At 42.9% G+C, this 16380-nt stretch overlaps 2 protein-coding genes across 3 annotated transcripts in view; both read right to left on the reverse strand.

The window, feature by feature from the left end:
• The window catches only part of LOC104387201 (Golgi phosphoprotein 3-like), a 6399-nt gene extending 6329 nt beyond the window's left edge, over positions 1 to 70 (reverse strand). Inside the window, exon 1 of one of the 2 annotated variants that reach the window (XM_009995910.1) lies at positions 11 to 70. In XM_009995910.1, the coding sequence (XP_009994212.1) occupies positions 11 to 70 (60 nt within the window). Of the gene's footprint in view, positions 1 to 6 lie in introns of both variants that reach the window. The other variant, XM_009995919.1, reaches the window with a different exon arrangement.
• A 1755-nt stretch (positions 71 to 1825) lies between these two features.
• HORMAD1 (HORMA domain containing 1) overlaps positions 1826 to 16380 on the reverse strand; it is a 16265-nt gene continuing 1710 nt past the window's right edge. Inside the window, exons 4-14 of the mRNA XM_009995930.1 lie at positions 14881 to 14917; positions 14440 to 14460; positions 14315 to 14341; positions 13596 to 13663; positions 10758 to 10909; positions 9902 to 10164; positions 9467 to 9485; positions 6371 to 6400; positions 4428 to 4504; positions 3434 to 3517; positions 1826 to 1906 (exon numbers count right to left, since the gene is read on the reverse strand). Coding sequence (XP_009994232.1) covers positions 1826 to 1906; positions 3434 to 3517; positions 4428 to 4504; positions 6371 to 6400; positions 9467 to 9485; positions 9902 to 10164; positions 10758 to 10909; positions 13596 to 13663; positions 14315 to 14341; positions 14440 to 14460; positions 14881 to 14917 — 859 coding nt within the window. The remainder of the gene's footprint in view (positions 1907 to 3433; positions 3518 to 4427; positions 4505 to 6370; positions 6401 to 9466; positions 9486 to 9901; positions 10165 to 10757; positions 10910 to 13595; positions 13664 to 14314; positions 14342 to 14439; positions 14461 to 14880; positions 14918 to 16380) is intronic.

Here is a 16380-nt window from a genome sequence, read left to right on the forward strand (position 1 = left end):
CCCGGCCAGGCTTCTGCCCGGAGTCCCTCCCCGCCTCTGCGCGCCGGCCCCGGTGCGTCAGCGTCGTCATGTCCCCCTGTGGCAGAGCACACAGCGAGCCGAGGTCCGTCCTGGTCCTAAAAGTGCCGACCCAGGCTCCAAGGAGGCACCAAGAGGGACACTCCCGCCTTCTTCCTAGGAATTTTCGTCTCCCCCTTCCCAGGGCGGCTGCACCGGAGGCCCTGGCAGGGAGAGGCCGTGGCCTCAGGACGCTGCAAATGATCGCGTTGGCTTCACTTCAGAATTTGTGTCAAATGTCAGTTCTTCCTCTTCTTTCTACTTGAAGGCTGCAGCTAATTACTGATGTTGACAGTACTGCCAGTCTCAAGTTTAGAAAGCACAGGTGAGATCCTCAGAAATCACTATTGGCTATCAAATTATTACAGTTTTCTTTAAAAAATATTTTTTGTAACCTTTTGACTTTTTGATTTGTGTGTCCATAACACTGTGCCAAGCACATGTGCTGAGGAGGAAAGGCATCTTCATCTTTCTTGTCAATAAAAATCTTTTGGTCCCTGTGGCAAAGCCTTGTCTAGCGTGGCAGCCACCTGAGTGTGGTGGACTGTGGGCTGGATCCAGCTGTGCTGATGGGGAAAGCGGCCCCGCGGCTTCCTGGGCTCCGGTAACGCGGCCCGGAGCGCGACGCCGGCAAATGGGAGCGCGCCCGGGCCCGGCGGGGGCGGGACGGTCGCTCCCTCCGCCTCTTTGCCCCCCTCCCCGCCTTCCCGTCCCGCTCTGCCCCGCAAGTTCCCTACAGGCCGGTCTGGGCGGTTCTGCCGCAGGCCCAGGCCCGCAGAGGAAGGAGCTGCCCCGACCCCGGGAACCCAGAGCGGCCACAGGGCACCCGCATTCCCTTAAGACCGCCAAGAAATACACGGCAACTAAACGTTAACAGTTTTAATTGAGGAATGGTAACACGCCATTCTTAATTTAAGTCAGAAACGTCAAGGCACGTTCAGCTCTCCTCACTAAAGACAGTGGCAGCTCTTCACCTTGCAGAAACATCTTGTCGCTAGACAAAGAAAAGGTACCATGTCCAACTTCTGCAGTTAAATAATTTTAAGTACACACCGGTTTGTTCAAATCTCACACTCATAACATATGCCTGCCACAGATTCATACGTGGTTTCTAATCACAAACCAGTGTCTCCTTGCAGCTGCACAGAAATTCCTACATTTTGACATTAAATATGTAATAAAAGGTATGAAGAATGCTTGTTTTTTACTGGAGTCTGGTGCCTTCAGTCTGAAACAAAGAAGCCCCCCATGCACAACTATCCCAGCAGTAAAAGCAAAAACTGTGATCTTGCTGTAACTGACAGCATAACATGTAAAACCTGCTCCCAAACACTCTGGAAATGAACCCAAGACTCAAGGGGATTTGTGCCCCATAGGAAGTTCTGGACAAGGAGTTCCTCAGCTCTGAAATACAGCCACAGGTACCTGTGAAACCCTGTGCTGTGGGTCAGGAACATGACACCATCACCATCAGGATTTAAACATGTTAAGAGCAGGGAGTCAAATTCTCCAAATCACCTTTGTGACAGAAACTCTCAGGTCCATCTGCAGTCAGGTACTTTCTTGTTTCTCCTGATGGGGTACAATCTCCTATAACAAGTTCTGGTTTCTTCAGCTGAACTTCTTGATGGATTTTCTTTCCTTACAACACTTACTACTTTTACTGCACACAGAAAAGATCCCTACAAGATTTAAATATGAACATTCCTGTTAAACAACAAAATGGAATTGGAAAACAGGTCAAAACAAACAGCAGAGAGATGCGGATCTAAAACTGCTCCTTTGGTTCACTGATCTTTCTCCTTTTTGGCAGCACATCTTGACTAGATGAGGGTTCAAACTGATAAACCTGCAAGAGAAAACAAACACTGCATTGCAGGTTGCCACATGACACAGGCCTGCTCCAGGAGTGGGCAACTTCAGCAAGGGAAACACCAACACAGAGCAAGGCAGCTGGTGACCCAGAGCTGCCTCTGAGCCTCTGGCTCCATCCTGGTCCTGCCCAGAATACATCTGGATACTATTTGCTGGCAGAATTGATCTTTCTACTGTGCTTTTGATTATCTGTTTAAATTCTACTAAGTTCATTAATAAACCCTTTTTGTTGGAGAAATATATGGTGATAGTGACCATATAGAATTATGTTGGCAGGGTTTTTTTTATCCCCCACATCACTGAATAACATAAAAAATACTGCAAATGACCCTGGGGTTGGAAGTGAAAATAATCTATTACGTGATAAGCAGCATGTTATAAACAGTCTGAATCCTCTAGTTCATATTCTGACTTTAACATTTCCACTTCATTAATTTGTTGCAAAACTCTGATAGCCCTTCTCACATCCAGCTTTCATGCACAGATATATTTAAGGCAAAGAACAATTAATTTTCTGGATTTCTTTAGAACATTCTGCCAAGGAATTAATTTTACATGCTCCCAAGCTTGATTTCCATCAGCCTTTAAATGCATAAGGTAAATACAAGTTTAGTAGAGAACTACTGGCAACAATCAAACAACACAATATTTACCCAACTACTGCACTCAAAATTAATGAAGAGCTTTCCTGAGTGCAGACAGGAAGGATATGATTTTCCTTGACCTGGACAGGTAATTTCCCCTCCTGGCTGCAAAAAAGCTCTTGTTTATTGACCAGAATGGCAGTATTGACCCCACAGCTTTGTTTGAGAAGAAGCTGAAAAGTAAACCTGAGAGATGCTGAGGTCTTGTGAAGCTCCTGAGCCTCAAAAAGCTGAAGCTACCAAGCTCAGTTGGTAAAGGCAGCAGCAACAGATAGCTGGGGACCCCCACTGCCACTCCAATGCCAAACCCAAAGGCCAAGTTCCACCCTGAACTCCACCTGTGCAGTGCTGGAGGAATCTAGCTCCCCACAAGTAGTGCCAGCTACAAGCCTGATCTACTGCAAGGTTATGAAAGCAAAGAAATAGCGGATTTTTCTTGGTATGAGTGAGTCACAGAGCTAAGGTTAGAATTTTGGCTTCATTTTTCCCAGGTAAAATCACTAGCAAGCATATGGTGCACTGGGCTGGGGATCTCTGCTGGCACATACTACTACCTACAACAGATTCAACCAGTGGGGAATCCGGCTAAACACACTCTCAAGACTGTATAAATAAATCCTAATTACTCTTTCTCAACCTCTTTTAACTACACCAACACATAGCTTTTAACTCTTTGGGATTTAGACACTAGGAATTCACATGTATTCACTTTCATGGGAATTTCTGAAGTGAGGAGAATTTCATTCTGTCAACATGGACTATATTAAAGCTTAGAGTTTTATTCACTGTTTGGAACAGAAAAATGCATAAATAAGAACAATTAGAAAGAAGAGAATTAGAGAAAAAATTGTACTAACAGTGCTGGCTTGAAATATCTTTCCACTTCTTGTCCTGCTCTCTGACATATTAAGTTCAGACGTCTTATTCGCCAAATGATCAACCTAAAATCAGGAAATAGATGTTGCCTTGTGACAGCAGTAATATATCTATATTAGAGGCTACAGGAGAGTTCAGCACTGATGTCTGCAGAGCTCTGGCTGTGCTCACCACAGCACTTGAGCTGCCATTTACACTGAGTACACACCCACTGAAGTCACAGAATCATAGAATGGTTGAGGTTGGAAGGGTCCTTAAAGACCATCAGGTTCCAACCTCCCTGCTCTGAGCAGGGACACGTCCCACCAGACCAGGCTGCACAAGCCTTACCCAATCTGGCCTTGAACAGCTCCAAGAATGGGGCTTCCACAACCTCCCTGGGCAACATATTCCAGCACCTTCCTACCGTCATGGTGAAGAGTTTCTCCCTGATGGCCAACCTACATCTCCCCTCTTTCAGTTTAAAACCTTGTTTTGTCACTGCCCTCTTTGGTGAAAAGCCCCTCCTCAGCTTTCCTGGAGCCCCCTCAGGCACTAGAAGGTGCTCTAAGGTCTCCCCTTCTCAGCAGGACTATTTACAGCTGAAAGTGCCAAGGAGCTCTGCCAGATCAAAGCACTGGCTACTTCTATACAGAAAGTGACTTGCTGTTACCTGTCAGAAATAGCAGAGAAATTTCTATTAGGCAATGTTTAGTTATGGCAGTTCATAAAGTGGAAATATATGGAAATTGTGCTCCCTTTTCTCTTAATAACAGTCAGACCATCTGTTAGGTTAGAGAACTGCATCACCAAGAAGACTTTTGTTACTGCTTTAGAATATTAAACTCTGGAAAGTAAACTGTAAAGGCATTTTATCGCTGAAACTACTGACTGTGGTAAATAAACCTGTGGCAGAATACCCATTAACCAAAGTAGGAAAGAAGCTTCAGAAAAGCTCTAATTAAACTTTAAGATGACAGAGTGCAGTTTTCATACCTGAGGATTAGAAACATTCAGACTCTGGTTCCCTCCAGTCTTTGTAACTTCATCTTCTTCACAAGTTAAATTTGGTTCTGTAAAAGAGTTGTCAAATCATAAGTGTTAAAGGCTGATAGTGTGCTTTATGTTTTACCACAAGGAACATGGGCACTTCATGAACAGAAGGTACTTGAGAAGGCCCCAGATTCTCTTCACAAGCAAGTTCTTAACTCCACCAAGCTTCACACTCTTACATCTTTAAGTCAGTGATTTCCCATCACAACTTCCTACCCCAGGCACTCAAGAGATGTTTATGACACATAGCACAGATTTACACTCAAGATGTCTGGCAGAGTAGGGCTTCATCCTCAGGCTCCTTCATACACTGCACTGCTAAAGGCTCAGCTACCCTGGCATTTCCTCCCAAGTAAAAAGCCTCACAAGCCCGTTTTGTGCTGCAGAACAGGGATGGCTGTCATTTTGTCACCCAACCACACAGAACCAGGCAACTTTGGCTGCTGGTCCTGTAGCCACCAGCTCCCCTTGTCACTGCCTGCAGCTGCATCAACAGCCTTCTAAGAATGAGCAGTCAGCTCTGGAGATTTTTTTGCTGTTGTTTCTAACCCACGCTAGTTTCCCCCTAGGATACAGATGTAAGCAGGAACTGGTTCAAGATGAACGTGTTTCAGCTGGGGAAGTTACTTAAGAATTTCAGGGCAACAAAAGCATTTCCCCCAGTCTGGCATTTCCTGTAGATAACACACCAACTCCATAGAAGAAGCAATTTGCTGCATTTTTGCATGATTTTGGAAGATCTAGAAGCACCAAATACAGCTTTATGTTGTTATTCTAGCTCTGCAGCCTACTAGCATAGTTAAGATAAAAACAATGATCTACACATGCTGTTCCCTACATGTATCCATGTTTATTTTTGAACAGCATGAAAATACCTTTGCAAAGCTCCACATTGTATTTCTGAGAAAAACCCACCACACCAAACAATCCAAAACATTAATGCCACTATTTAAATACTCAGCATAGCCCATTCAGTGTTGCTCTTGAATGGCAGGACACTCCAACCCATCTTAAAAAAAATAAAATCCAGGCTCACTTGCTTTGTTCAACTGCCTCCACAAGCACCTGGACACCATGGCAGCCCCAAGAAGCTGTTTGTCTTGTTGGGTTGGGAAGACCAACCATCTCAGCACTGACAGAGCAGCCACTTTCACTTTTATGTGGAAAGCAACATGTCTGGAAGTTTTTGTGGCAAATTGTCTTTCTGAAGTCTTCAGAAGGAGATTTATATTTTAAACCAGATTCAAATTTAGGGAAATACCTTAAGAAGAGTGAACTAAAGCAGCAACACTAATGGGCATTTCTTCTAGGAATGCCACATAGCCATTAGCTCCACAGAAACCTCTACCTCAAAAAAAAAAAAAGCGTTTTACACAAGCTTCTGAGACAAATAAAGGTCACATCTTGCATCATCATCCCTCCCCATTTTGGTGGCAAAGCTTGGGTTTTTACTTCACAGCCTTGAGAACTGTTCCTTTAGCTATCCCATCAGCACATCAGAATTCAGCATACTCAGCTCTACTTAATCTTAGTCCAAAAAGGACTCTGATTTCCTCTTTGATCTTTCTTTGCTACGTTTGAAATGCATAATGTACAACAAAAGGGTACCAGGATTGGCTGGATGCTTCCTCCACAGGCTCTCCGTGATGAGCAGATCAACAAGCAGCAATTTATTCTTCAGTCTGTTTGGTCAAAAAGTTCAGTCTTCGAGGCCCTGTGCTATTTGGGGAATCTGAAGATAAATCATCATCTACCTTTCATCCTAGTTTCTTTAAAATCCTAAAGGGAAGCTTCTACTCACAGAGACCCCTGAGGACAGTTTGCTGCCTGATCTTTTGAGTTGGAGACAGCCTGGGTCCGCATCTTGGAGCACTGACTAAAAAAACCCAACAGATCAGCATTTCCAGGGAGTTTTTCTGATGGAGCTGTAGTCAGGTTGGTGTAGCCAAGACAGTTATTGGGACCTCTGCATTGAGTTTACAGTGGAGGACACTTATAAAACTGTAAGCAAACAATGCAGGAACAATATGTCTAAAGGCTAAGAAAAACATGAGACAGGCACTGCTGGTTTTCGTAAGAAAGGATGAGCAGGTTCTTCCTCATGTCCTGCATAAGGGGAAGGGCATAACTCTTTATTTGGTCACAAGGGAGAAGGCAGCTTTGCCTTACAGTTAAAGAGTCCACAGAGTGTTTTCAAACCAACAGGTTTTATTATATTCTCTGCAGAACTGTCAGTTCAATTGCTTATTGAAGTTGTTACATTAAACTTTTTAAAAAAATAAAACATAAGTGAATGTTTTTGGTGCCTTCTTGAGAAGTGCTGCCTTATAGGCTTCCACCTGAAATTTGCTTTTTGCTGCTACTGACATTTTTTGCATAGTTTTACAATGACAGATTTTTTACCATGTTAAGATTTTACTTAAGGAAACTCAGTTTGCTGAGATGCATACAAACAAAAGTGCTTTGCTAGAATCTATACCTATTAAAAACTAAAGTTTAAAAGCTTCGCTTGCAATTATCAAAATGCTCTATGTGCACAGTAAGAAAAAAGGGCACACAGGGCCAGAGCAAGCCCTGAAATAAAGCAGCTGGAAAAGGCACTCAAATAGTCAGCAGTACAATCTCACAATTATCCATAGAACAAAAGACATTTTGAGATGAAGTTACTGATTGTATCAGGAGTAGCAGAAATTAACAACTTCCTTTGTACAGAAGAACATGCAACATATATTTCCATGGGTGTCATTCAGCAGAAACTCTAGGTACACAAGCTCTGATGGTCTCAATTCCTCCACAACTGCAGGCTGAAGCAGGTAGGGGTTCCAGACTCAGGCTGTGACCCTGCTGCAGTCAGAGCTCAAGGGAAAAAAGGTGGCTAAAGGTAGTATTTCTGCTAAACTTAGTGGCTGAAGCTGTGAAGACAGAGCCCAAACAGCTGTGATTGAAACAAAAATAAACCTGTACTGTTTTTTTCACAAAGAATTCTGCTTCCCAAGTCAGCAATAATGAACTCAAGTGCACAACACCCCGGCAAAGCTTTAGGTAGAAATTAAGTATAGCAGTAAAAACATAGTAAGAACAATAACAGAAAAATCAAACAACAAAAATTACTTTTAAGCATGGAAGCCATTAAGTTTAGCTTATCTGATAAGATGGCAGGGAAGATGAGAATTTTAAACCAGAAATCTGAAAATGTGCACTTGCTAACCAAGTGCTTCAAACAACAAAGTCATGATAGAAACAAAAGGCATAACATGTAGGTGAAGAAAATTTATTTTAAATTTTAATATAGTGGCCTACATCAGAAATGTGAGGTTTCCTTTTAGTAACATGAAAAAGAGGCACAGACTGAAGAGATTTTAAAAAATATACATAAATATTACCTTGATCTTCTGAAACATTTACATCATTCCTCTCTTCCACTTTATTATCCAAGACAGGATCTTCCTAAATTAAGAAAAAGGTCTATCACTTGCTGCAGACAAATAAGGAAGAGGGTTTGTACTTAGGGCCAGAGCTTGTTAGATTCTCAGTGGAACAAACTGTATTGAAATGATTTAATCTGACATGACAGATTAGCTCAGCATTAATTATTAATGCAAGCACACATTTAATTCAACAACCAAGAAAAACAGCTGTAAAAAATACTAGATTTGTAACAATAGGTATTGAAAGAATAACTATCAGTGCATTAATTGCTGCTTTCCTTGCCTGTGAAACAGCAGCTCAGAGGCAGGTGGAGATTCAGAGGGCCAAGCAGCTTATTTCCATCTCATCACCTCCAGGCCTCCCCAGCAATGCTAACTGAGGGAGAGGGGCCCAAAGCTCTGAAGCTCTGTCGCAAGCCGGTACTGGGGGGCTACCTCTCACCTCTGGACAGCAGAGATCAGCACATGGATGTGCACATTTTAACACAGAAACACAGAATCATCCTAGTTGGATAAGACCTTGAAGATCACCAAGTACAACCATAACCTCAGTCCACCAACCATAACCTCAATCCATCAACCATAACCTCATCTACCTGTTCAGGGCTTAAATCATGTCCCTGAGCACCACATCTCTATTTCTTTTAAACACTTCCAGGGATGGTGACTCCACCACCTCCCTGGGCAGCCTGTTGCACTGTCCAGCCACTCTTTTGGTAAAGAAATTCTTTATAACATCCACTCTACACCTCCCCTGGAGCAACTTCAGGCCATTTCCTCTGGTCCTGTCATTACTCCCTTGAGAGAAGAGCCCAACTCCCACCTCCCTACAACCTCCTTTCAGGTAGTTGTAGAGAGCAATGAGGTCTTCCCTTGGCCTCCTCCAAACTAAACAATCCCAGTTCCCTCAACCTCTTCTCATAGGACTTGTTCTCCAGACCTTTCACCAGCTTGGTGGCTCTTCTCTGGACATGCTTCAGCAACTCAACATCCTTCTTGTAATGAGGGGCCCAGAACTGATCCCAGTGCTCGAGCTGCAGCCTCACCAGTGCTGAGTGCAGGGGCACGATCACCTCCCTGCTCTTGCTGGCCATGCTATTCCTGATGCAGGCCAGGATGCTGGTGGCTTCCTTGGCCACTTGAGCACACACTGGCTCATATTAAGTCAGCTGTCAAGCAGCAACCTGAAGGCACCTGCTGCCTGCCCCAGCTGACTCTAGAAATACAGGCCTCCAACCATGGAAGCCTGCTCAGCCATTCCCCAAGCAGCAGCAGCAGGATGAGCTCCTGCCTCCTGCAGGCTTCACTTTGGGCTATTTCTGGTCAGATATTCCCAGTGAAATATCCTAGTGCAGAATCGAGTTTAAGTTAAGCTGATGCATCACAGTTGCGCAAGAGGATCCCAAAGCAAATGTCTGGCCAGGCTACTGCCTGGCTGCAGTAGCTTACTCCGGACAGGTACAGGAGAGCGCCAAGGAGACTTCACCTGCATCCTGCACACTGAGACCCATGGGACCTGCAACCAGAGCGCAAGGCTGCCACTCAGCCCCTCACCCTGCTGCTCCCCTCTGCTCTCCCGCAATGTGAGCTGCTGCTGACTGGCATTATATGCTGGAGCAGTAAAATTGAAGTAAAAATGTATGGAAGAACTACTTTCTTGCTTAAACCCTGAAAGAGGGCAGATTTAGGCTAGACATTAGGAAGAATTTCTTCCTTGTGAGAGTGGCGAGACAGGTGGCCCACAGAAGCTGAGGCTGCCCCATCCCTCAGAGTGTCCAAGGCAGGCTGGATGAGGCTTGAAGCAACCTGGTCTGGTGGGAGGTGTCCTTGCCCATGCAGGGAGGGTTGGGACTAGATAAGCTATAAGGTCCCTTCCAACCCAAAGCATTGTAATGTTCTATGATTATAGAAAGACATGCAGTAAAACAATTAATGGCTCTTTTCAGACTATAAATAAAAATTTCAACAAGCTGCACAAAACTTTTACACTCTTACATTCATGTCCTGGTTCTCTTCCTCTGGATCATCTCTGTCCCCTCTGAGTACCTGCAGAGGCACATTAGTCTCTCCATGCTTCAGGATGCTTTGATCAACATTTTCCATCCGTTGCTTTTCAGTTGTAACTTTAACTTTCAGCATATGAAAAGGTGTTGGCACTTCACCCACATTCAGATACATTGGCTCCCCTTCAAATATCATCCCCTCACATTCACTCTCCTTAAAACCAGGAGGTTGGTAATCAGACGGTGTAACTGCAGAAAATAATTCATTACATGTGCTAGAATAAAACTCATTCTTGTAAAATACATTTTAACTTGTGTGGCAAAAAGACTTTTCCCCCCTAAATACCAAGAGCTACTCCAAAAAAACTGTGCAGGGGAAAGGAAATTATATTTACCTTGTATTATTATTTTTTCCTACACAACAGGCAAAGCCAGATAAAGCTATTTGTAACAGCTTATACATGCAGAGAGGTGAGCTAGAAGCTCTGATTTTTCATTACAAAACAATCATACATTCTGAAAGCAGAGACACTTAACTAGTCATCCAAACTAGAACTAATCTGGCAAACCTGTTACATCCTAACATACTCAAGAAAACTCAATTTGTTTTTCAAGCACACTGAAATCCTTGCTCCAATGACCTTGGTAACAAGGTTGTGTTCCTACAGTGAGGTCAAATCCACTTTCCCAGGATTTTAGAAATTGTCATGAGAAACGGACAGAAGCAAAATAACATAATTTCTCACATTCCAGCAACTGTAATGATTATACATTAAAGTATTTATTTGAATTGTTTTCCCATGTCTGAACCCAGATGATAAATAAAGGTAATAGTGGAATACCTTCATCGTAATAAAACAGCTTCATAGTCAGGCAAACATCATTTGGTAATGGGCTCAGGTTCTGCATCAGAACATAAATCTTGCGGATGAGCAGCAAACTTGCTTTCTTGGTGTCTGCACAGGTGATGGTGGAATCGTTCCTTTTACTCTTACTAAAACCAAAGTATTCAGACTTTTTTTAAAAGCAGAGTAGGTTTATGGTATTAAAATACATGACTGTTAAACACTGTGAATGTCAGAAGCAGACATATTTATTGTCTATGCTCTGAAATTATGGGCACTGCAGTTTCTAATATGGTCTGAGCAACCTGTTTTTTGCTCCTTGGAAGATCAAATCCTGAGCCAGGGACATCATGAAAGCATGATGACTCAGCAGCTGTGACAAGCTGCTCTATTTTATATTACACAATTTAAAAACACCCAATGTGAAAGGAAAAAGTAGGTATTTGTGAAAGCCCCAAAAGCTTCTGAAAGCCAAGTCTTACATAACTACTTTCCCTTAACTAAACCAAGTTACACCACTGGCTCTGAAAAGAACAGTGACTAAGAAAACATGAGCCTGAGTGAGTCTTGGCACCCAGCTCTGACATTCCATGCTCCAGTTCTACAGCAACTGACCCAAACCCTACCTCACTGCCACCAGAAATGCTCTCCACCCGTTCCTCACAGCCACCCAGCTCACCTGACAAGCAGAGTAGTCAGAGCAAGGTGAGCAACTGAGCTTCTCCACTGATAACTATTTCTTGGCAGCACCCCATTAACGGCCATGGTTTCTAACACCTCACCTATCTGCAGATGATGACCACCTCCCTTACCTTGCCAGAGAACCAGGCCCATGTCTTATATTTTCAAGTTAGCCTGGCATGAATTTATGCCAATACACCAAGGCTGGAGTGGCTGAGAGTCGTTTCCCCTTCCACCAGTGTTTTCTACATGCCTCACCACCTCTGGCAGAGGTAAGCAACTCCACTTGGCCCAAAAGACCAAGGTCTGCAACACCGCAGCCTCTTTTTTTTCCCCACCCCGATTTAAGAAGCATTCTAGGCAGCAGAAAGGCTGTGAGAAGTTTGTTAGGTATCAACTTGCTACATTGCAATTACTTTCCTTAAAATAAGCCATTTCCTTACAACTGTGACAGAGCAATAAACCTCTACAATGGAAGAAGGCTCAGTGGAGACACACAAGACTGATGGGCCCTTGAAGCTCAGGGCATGACACAAGGTGTCACCGACCACAGCTGACTTTATCTTGATGTACAGGGGACCTGACCTTCATTTTTTACCTTAATTCATTACATTCATGATATGAAGCTGGGAAGATTGGCTGATCCACCTGAAGGCTTTGCAGCCATTCAGCAAGATCTAGACAGACTGAAGAACTGGGCAAAGAGGAACCTCATGAGGTTCAACAAGAATAAAAGTAGAGTCCTGCACCTGGGGAGTAAAACCACCATGCACCAGTACAGATTAGGGGTTGAACTCCTAGAAAGCAGTCCCATGGAGAAGGACCTTGGGGTCCTAGTGGACAACAAGTGATCCCTGGGACAGCAATGTGCCCTCCTGGCCAAGAGAGCCAATGGTATCCTGGGGTGCATCAAGAATAGTGTGGCCAGCAGGTCAAGGGAGATTCTCCTCCCCCTCTGCTCTGCCCTGGCAAGACACATCTGGAGCATTGTGTCCAGTTCTGGGCTGCCCAGTTTAGAGGGACAAGGATTTACTGGAAAGAGTCCAATGCAGGCTACAAGGATGATGAAGGGACTGGAACACCTGTCATATGAGGACAGGCTGAGAGACCTGGGGCTTTTTAGTCTGGAGAAGACTGAGAGGGGACCTGATTAATGTCTACAGATATCTGCAGGGGGGTGTCAAGAATGGGTCAGTCTCTGTTCAGTGGTGCCTGTGACAGGACAAGGGGAAACGCCACCAAGTGACAACACAGGAAGTTCCATGTCAACATGAGGAGAAACCTCTTTGCTGTGAGAGTGAGGGAGCCCTGGGACAGGCTGCCCAGAGAGGTTGTGGAGTCTCCTTCAAGACCTATCTGGACACATTCCTGTGTGACCTGCTCCAGGTGTTCCTGCTGCAGCAGGCGGCTTGGATGGTCTTCAGAGGTCACTTTCAACCCCTTCGATCTATGATTTTAGATAAATAGCTATGTCAGTTGAGCACATCAGCTGGTGGTGCAAATGTTTCTCCCTGAGTTCATTCAAAGCATGTGAATGTCTCCTTGAGTGAATATCTGGTTCAGCCCAAAGAGTATAGTAACTAAACAACAAAATTATTTTGAACAGAGCAATGGGCTGGAGTTGGCTTCAACTCACATATTCCTTCCCTGTGGGATGCCCAGCATCCTGATACTAAGTGTGTGACAGAGACCAGTAATGGGAACTGGTACTCACTTGCCCTAAGTCTGCACTGGGGATGGTGACAGCTCTGCTTGCTATGGGTGCTGACATTTGTCAGGGTATTTTTTAATTATCTCTGCTAAATGAGGAATCCCAGGTAACATCAGTTATCTTCAAGTAAGTAAATCTGATATTAAAACATTTCACCTTTCACACATAGAATATCTTAAAGAACCTGGTCAGAGAGTCATTAGACTGTGACACTGAGGATCATCTTTTGAGTGGATATTTAAAACTATGAGCATAATCTGACAAAATGACTCATTGCATTTTAAGAATAAGTCTAAGCTAACAGTGTATGTTGATAAAATTAATCTTAAGATCCAGAATTTATAAAGGAAACACCAAATAAATACAATCCAAAGTTTTTACATTCAGGTGTATGCAAATGGACTGTAAAACCACAGAGCAGAACAAAGTCACAGCAACAGTACCTGCAGAAATCCAGGAGTGGCCCATTGTGGGTGTACTTGAATTTGAAGTGGTAACATTCTGTAATTGTCTGCAAAGAAATCCAGTAATTATTAAACAATCAGCTGTCAAGCAAGCTCCTGCTGCTGCTGTCTAGTAATCTATTAACTTTGCATTTAAACTGCAACTCCTGTCTGAGTTTACATGCATGGAATACAGCTTTCTAATGCTGTAACAATTAACAGTATTAACGTACATAATTGTAATCAAATAAAAATTAAGATCTACATGATTTTCGAGGAATCACCATGATAAAGTATTTTGAAACATCAGCTTTTTGCGTATGAAACACACACTTTTTGACTTCCCACTGAAAAAATGCATTTGCATTGTAATCACCATAAGAATGCTTCACATACCTAACAGAGATATGGTGACACCCAGTGGTTAGTAACTGTGTTTGTCACAAAGGGCCATTAACTTGTTATGCAGTTAGTAGGATGCATCCTTACACACCTAACTCTGCAACAACACTTTGGGTTTCTTGTACTGGCCTGAGGAAGGTTATTCTGACACTAGATTCAAAAGCAGGTCGCCATGTGGCAGCTACAAAGATCTCTTTATTCTTAGGTCTGACATTTTAAGTTGTCCTTTTCTTATTTCTTAATGTTCATTAAGGTGAAGGTTAAGTACTATTACTTGTACTCACGCTTCACCCAGCAAAATATCCTAGCAGACTTACCTGAGGATCTTCTGGATGGCTGTAGACCTGTATTTTTAAAGTAAAGAGAGGAAACAGAGTAAGAGCAGTACAGCTCTCTAAGCATCCAACTTCAAAAATGTGTACCTTACTTTTCAGATACTTACTGCCAGGACAATCATTCTTAGCTGTCAGAAACATAATTAGAGAAAGAAAAAGAATATTAAATGTATTCCATATCCCATCTCTGCTCACCAAGCTGTTTTACTTCTCTAGCTGTGGAAACCAGTATAGACAACTGAGACCTGTTTGAAGAGAAGCCTCTTCATACACTTAACTCCTTAACTGTTTAAGCCTTAACAGCCTTAACTCCTTAACAGCCTTACTCATCTGGCAGAAAAAAAATCCTACTCATCCCCAAATTTAAATGTTTCTGCTTACAAAGAATATTATCCTGAAATGTCTGTGTATCCCACACCATAGCTAACTGTTTGAACATACTAAATCACAGCTAATTCCTAGGCAGAAAGTCCTGTGAGTACCCTGGCAGCAAATGGGCTGCATGTTTCAATACATTAAAAATAGCAAAATGACACTGGAAGACTTACGTATTTCTTCTGCAAGGCATCGTAGCATCCTAACATCCTGCAAAAATAAAATCACATTGTCCATCTACCACTAATTTCTATTTGCTTTACTTCTGACTAAGTAAAATAGTCCCAAAAATCAAATTCTTGTGTTTAGTCTTCTTAATATTACATCAGAGCAATAAATATTTATTCCATTATTCTATCTTCTTATTAGTAACAATACAAGCAATTACTATATTTGTAACACCAAATCATCCTAATCTCTTTGCAGAATAAAATAAAATATAATCTGTAAATAAATTACTTCTCAGTAAAAACATAATGCAATGGTAAGCCTGCCATTTTCAAATACCTTCAGTATTCACCGATAAGTTTATAAACCAGGATTCCAGCTGAACACTGACATCTTTGAAGCAAAAAGGAGTTATGTTACTGCCTTTATTAGATGTTGTGTTTTGCTTTTTATGTAACATCCAAACAACAGTCAAATAAAAAAGTAAAACTTCTCTTATTTTTTTTCTAGCATTTATTTTTAATAGTCAACAAGCAAAAATTGGCTTTGGTGTGTAGATGATGCTGAGTTAAGAAAGGCAACTCACCCGTAAACTCCAGGCAGGCAGCACACACCCTTCACACAAAAGCCAGGCAGCTTTTCCTGGTCAGCCTGCACTGCCTCTGCCCTCACGAGTGCTGGATGTGTGAGGTGAGGTGAAATGACTCAGCGCTACTTCAGTTCCCTCTACCACAGCATAGCAATTAAGAAAATCCAGGTTACAGTAAAGGAAGCCTACCCTGCACCTGGACAAAGGTCAGACGACTTATTTCACCCTTAACATCAGAGCTCAGCCTGACATCTCTCAACACCAACAGTGGCTGCGACCCCCCCCGCTGGCTGAACGCAGCATCCGTTCCAACACCTCCCATTGAACTACAACTGGCAAGTGTGTGAATAGAGCAAAGATGCTCTTCATGAAGTGTCCAGGTTTGAGCCAGAGTGGAACAAATTTTCTCTTTGCTGATATTTTTTTTCTTTTCAGTGAACTTTTTTTTAGCAGCACCAGTGGACTGGTAACAACCAAGGACACTTCTGAAGCTCATGTCTGCAGTTTCCCCCCATGGGAGAGCAGACTAGACTGAAGATCAGCAAATCAGAATATATCCTTCTCATAATATTTTCTCTATTTGGCTTTTGGTATAGGTTAAGACATCGCAGAAGTCAAGCCTTTTGTTTCCTTTTTCTCTCTTGTCTTCTGCTTACTGTTGCTTCTATCTCCCTCTCTTCGGCGGTCTCTTTTTTTTTTTTCATTTTTCTTCACAGCCACATCTGAGGACCCAACCCATGCACTCAGACTCTCCCCCTTTCAGCTGGGAGTCTGTGAGAGTCACTGGGAGAGGTGGGAGGGAATCAGGTGTTGCACATCCCTTTATAAATATACATATATTCCCCTATCACTAATAAATTAAAAATCAATTTGTTTCACTTTTCAGCCCAGAAAGTCTCTCTCTCTTTTTTTTTAG

Source organism: Chaetura pelagica, unplaced genomic scaffold (assembly GCF_000747805.2).
Source record: "Chaetura pelagica isolate M959 unplaced genomic scaffold, ChaPel_1.0 scaffold270, whole genome shotgun sequence".
NCBI classification, from domain to species: Eukaryota; Metazoa; Chordata; class Aves; order Apodiformes; family Apodidae; genus Chaetura; species Chaetura pelagica.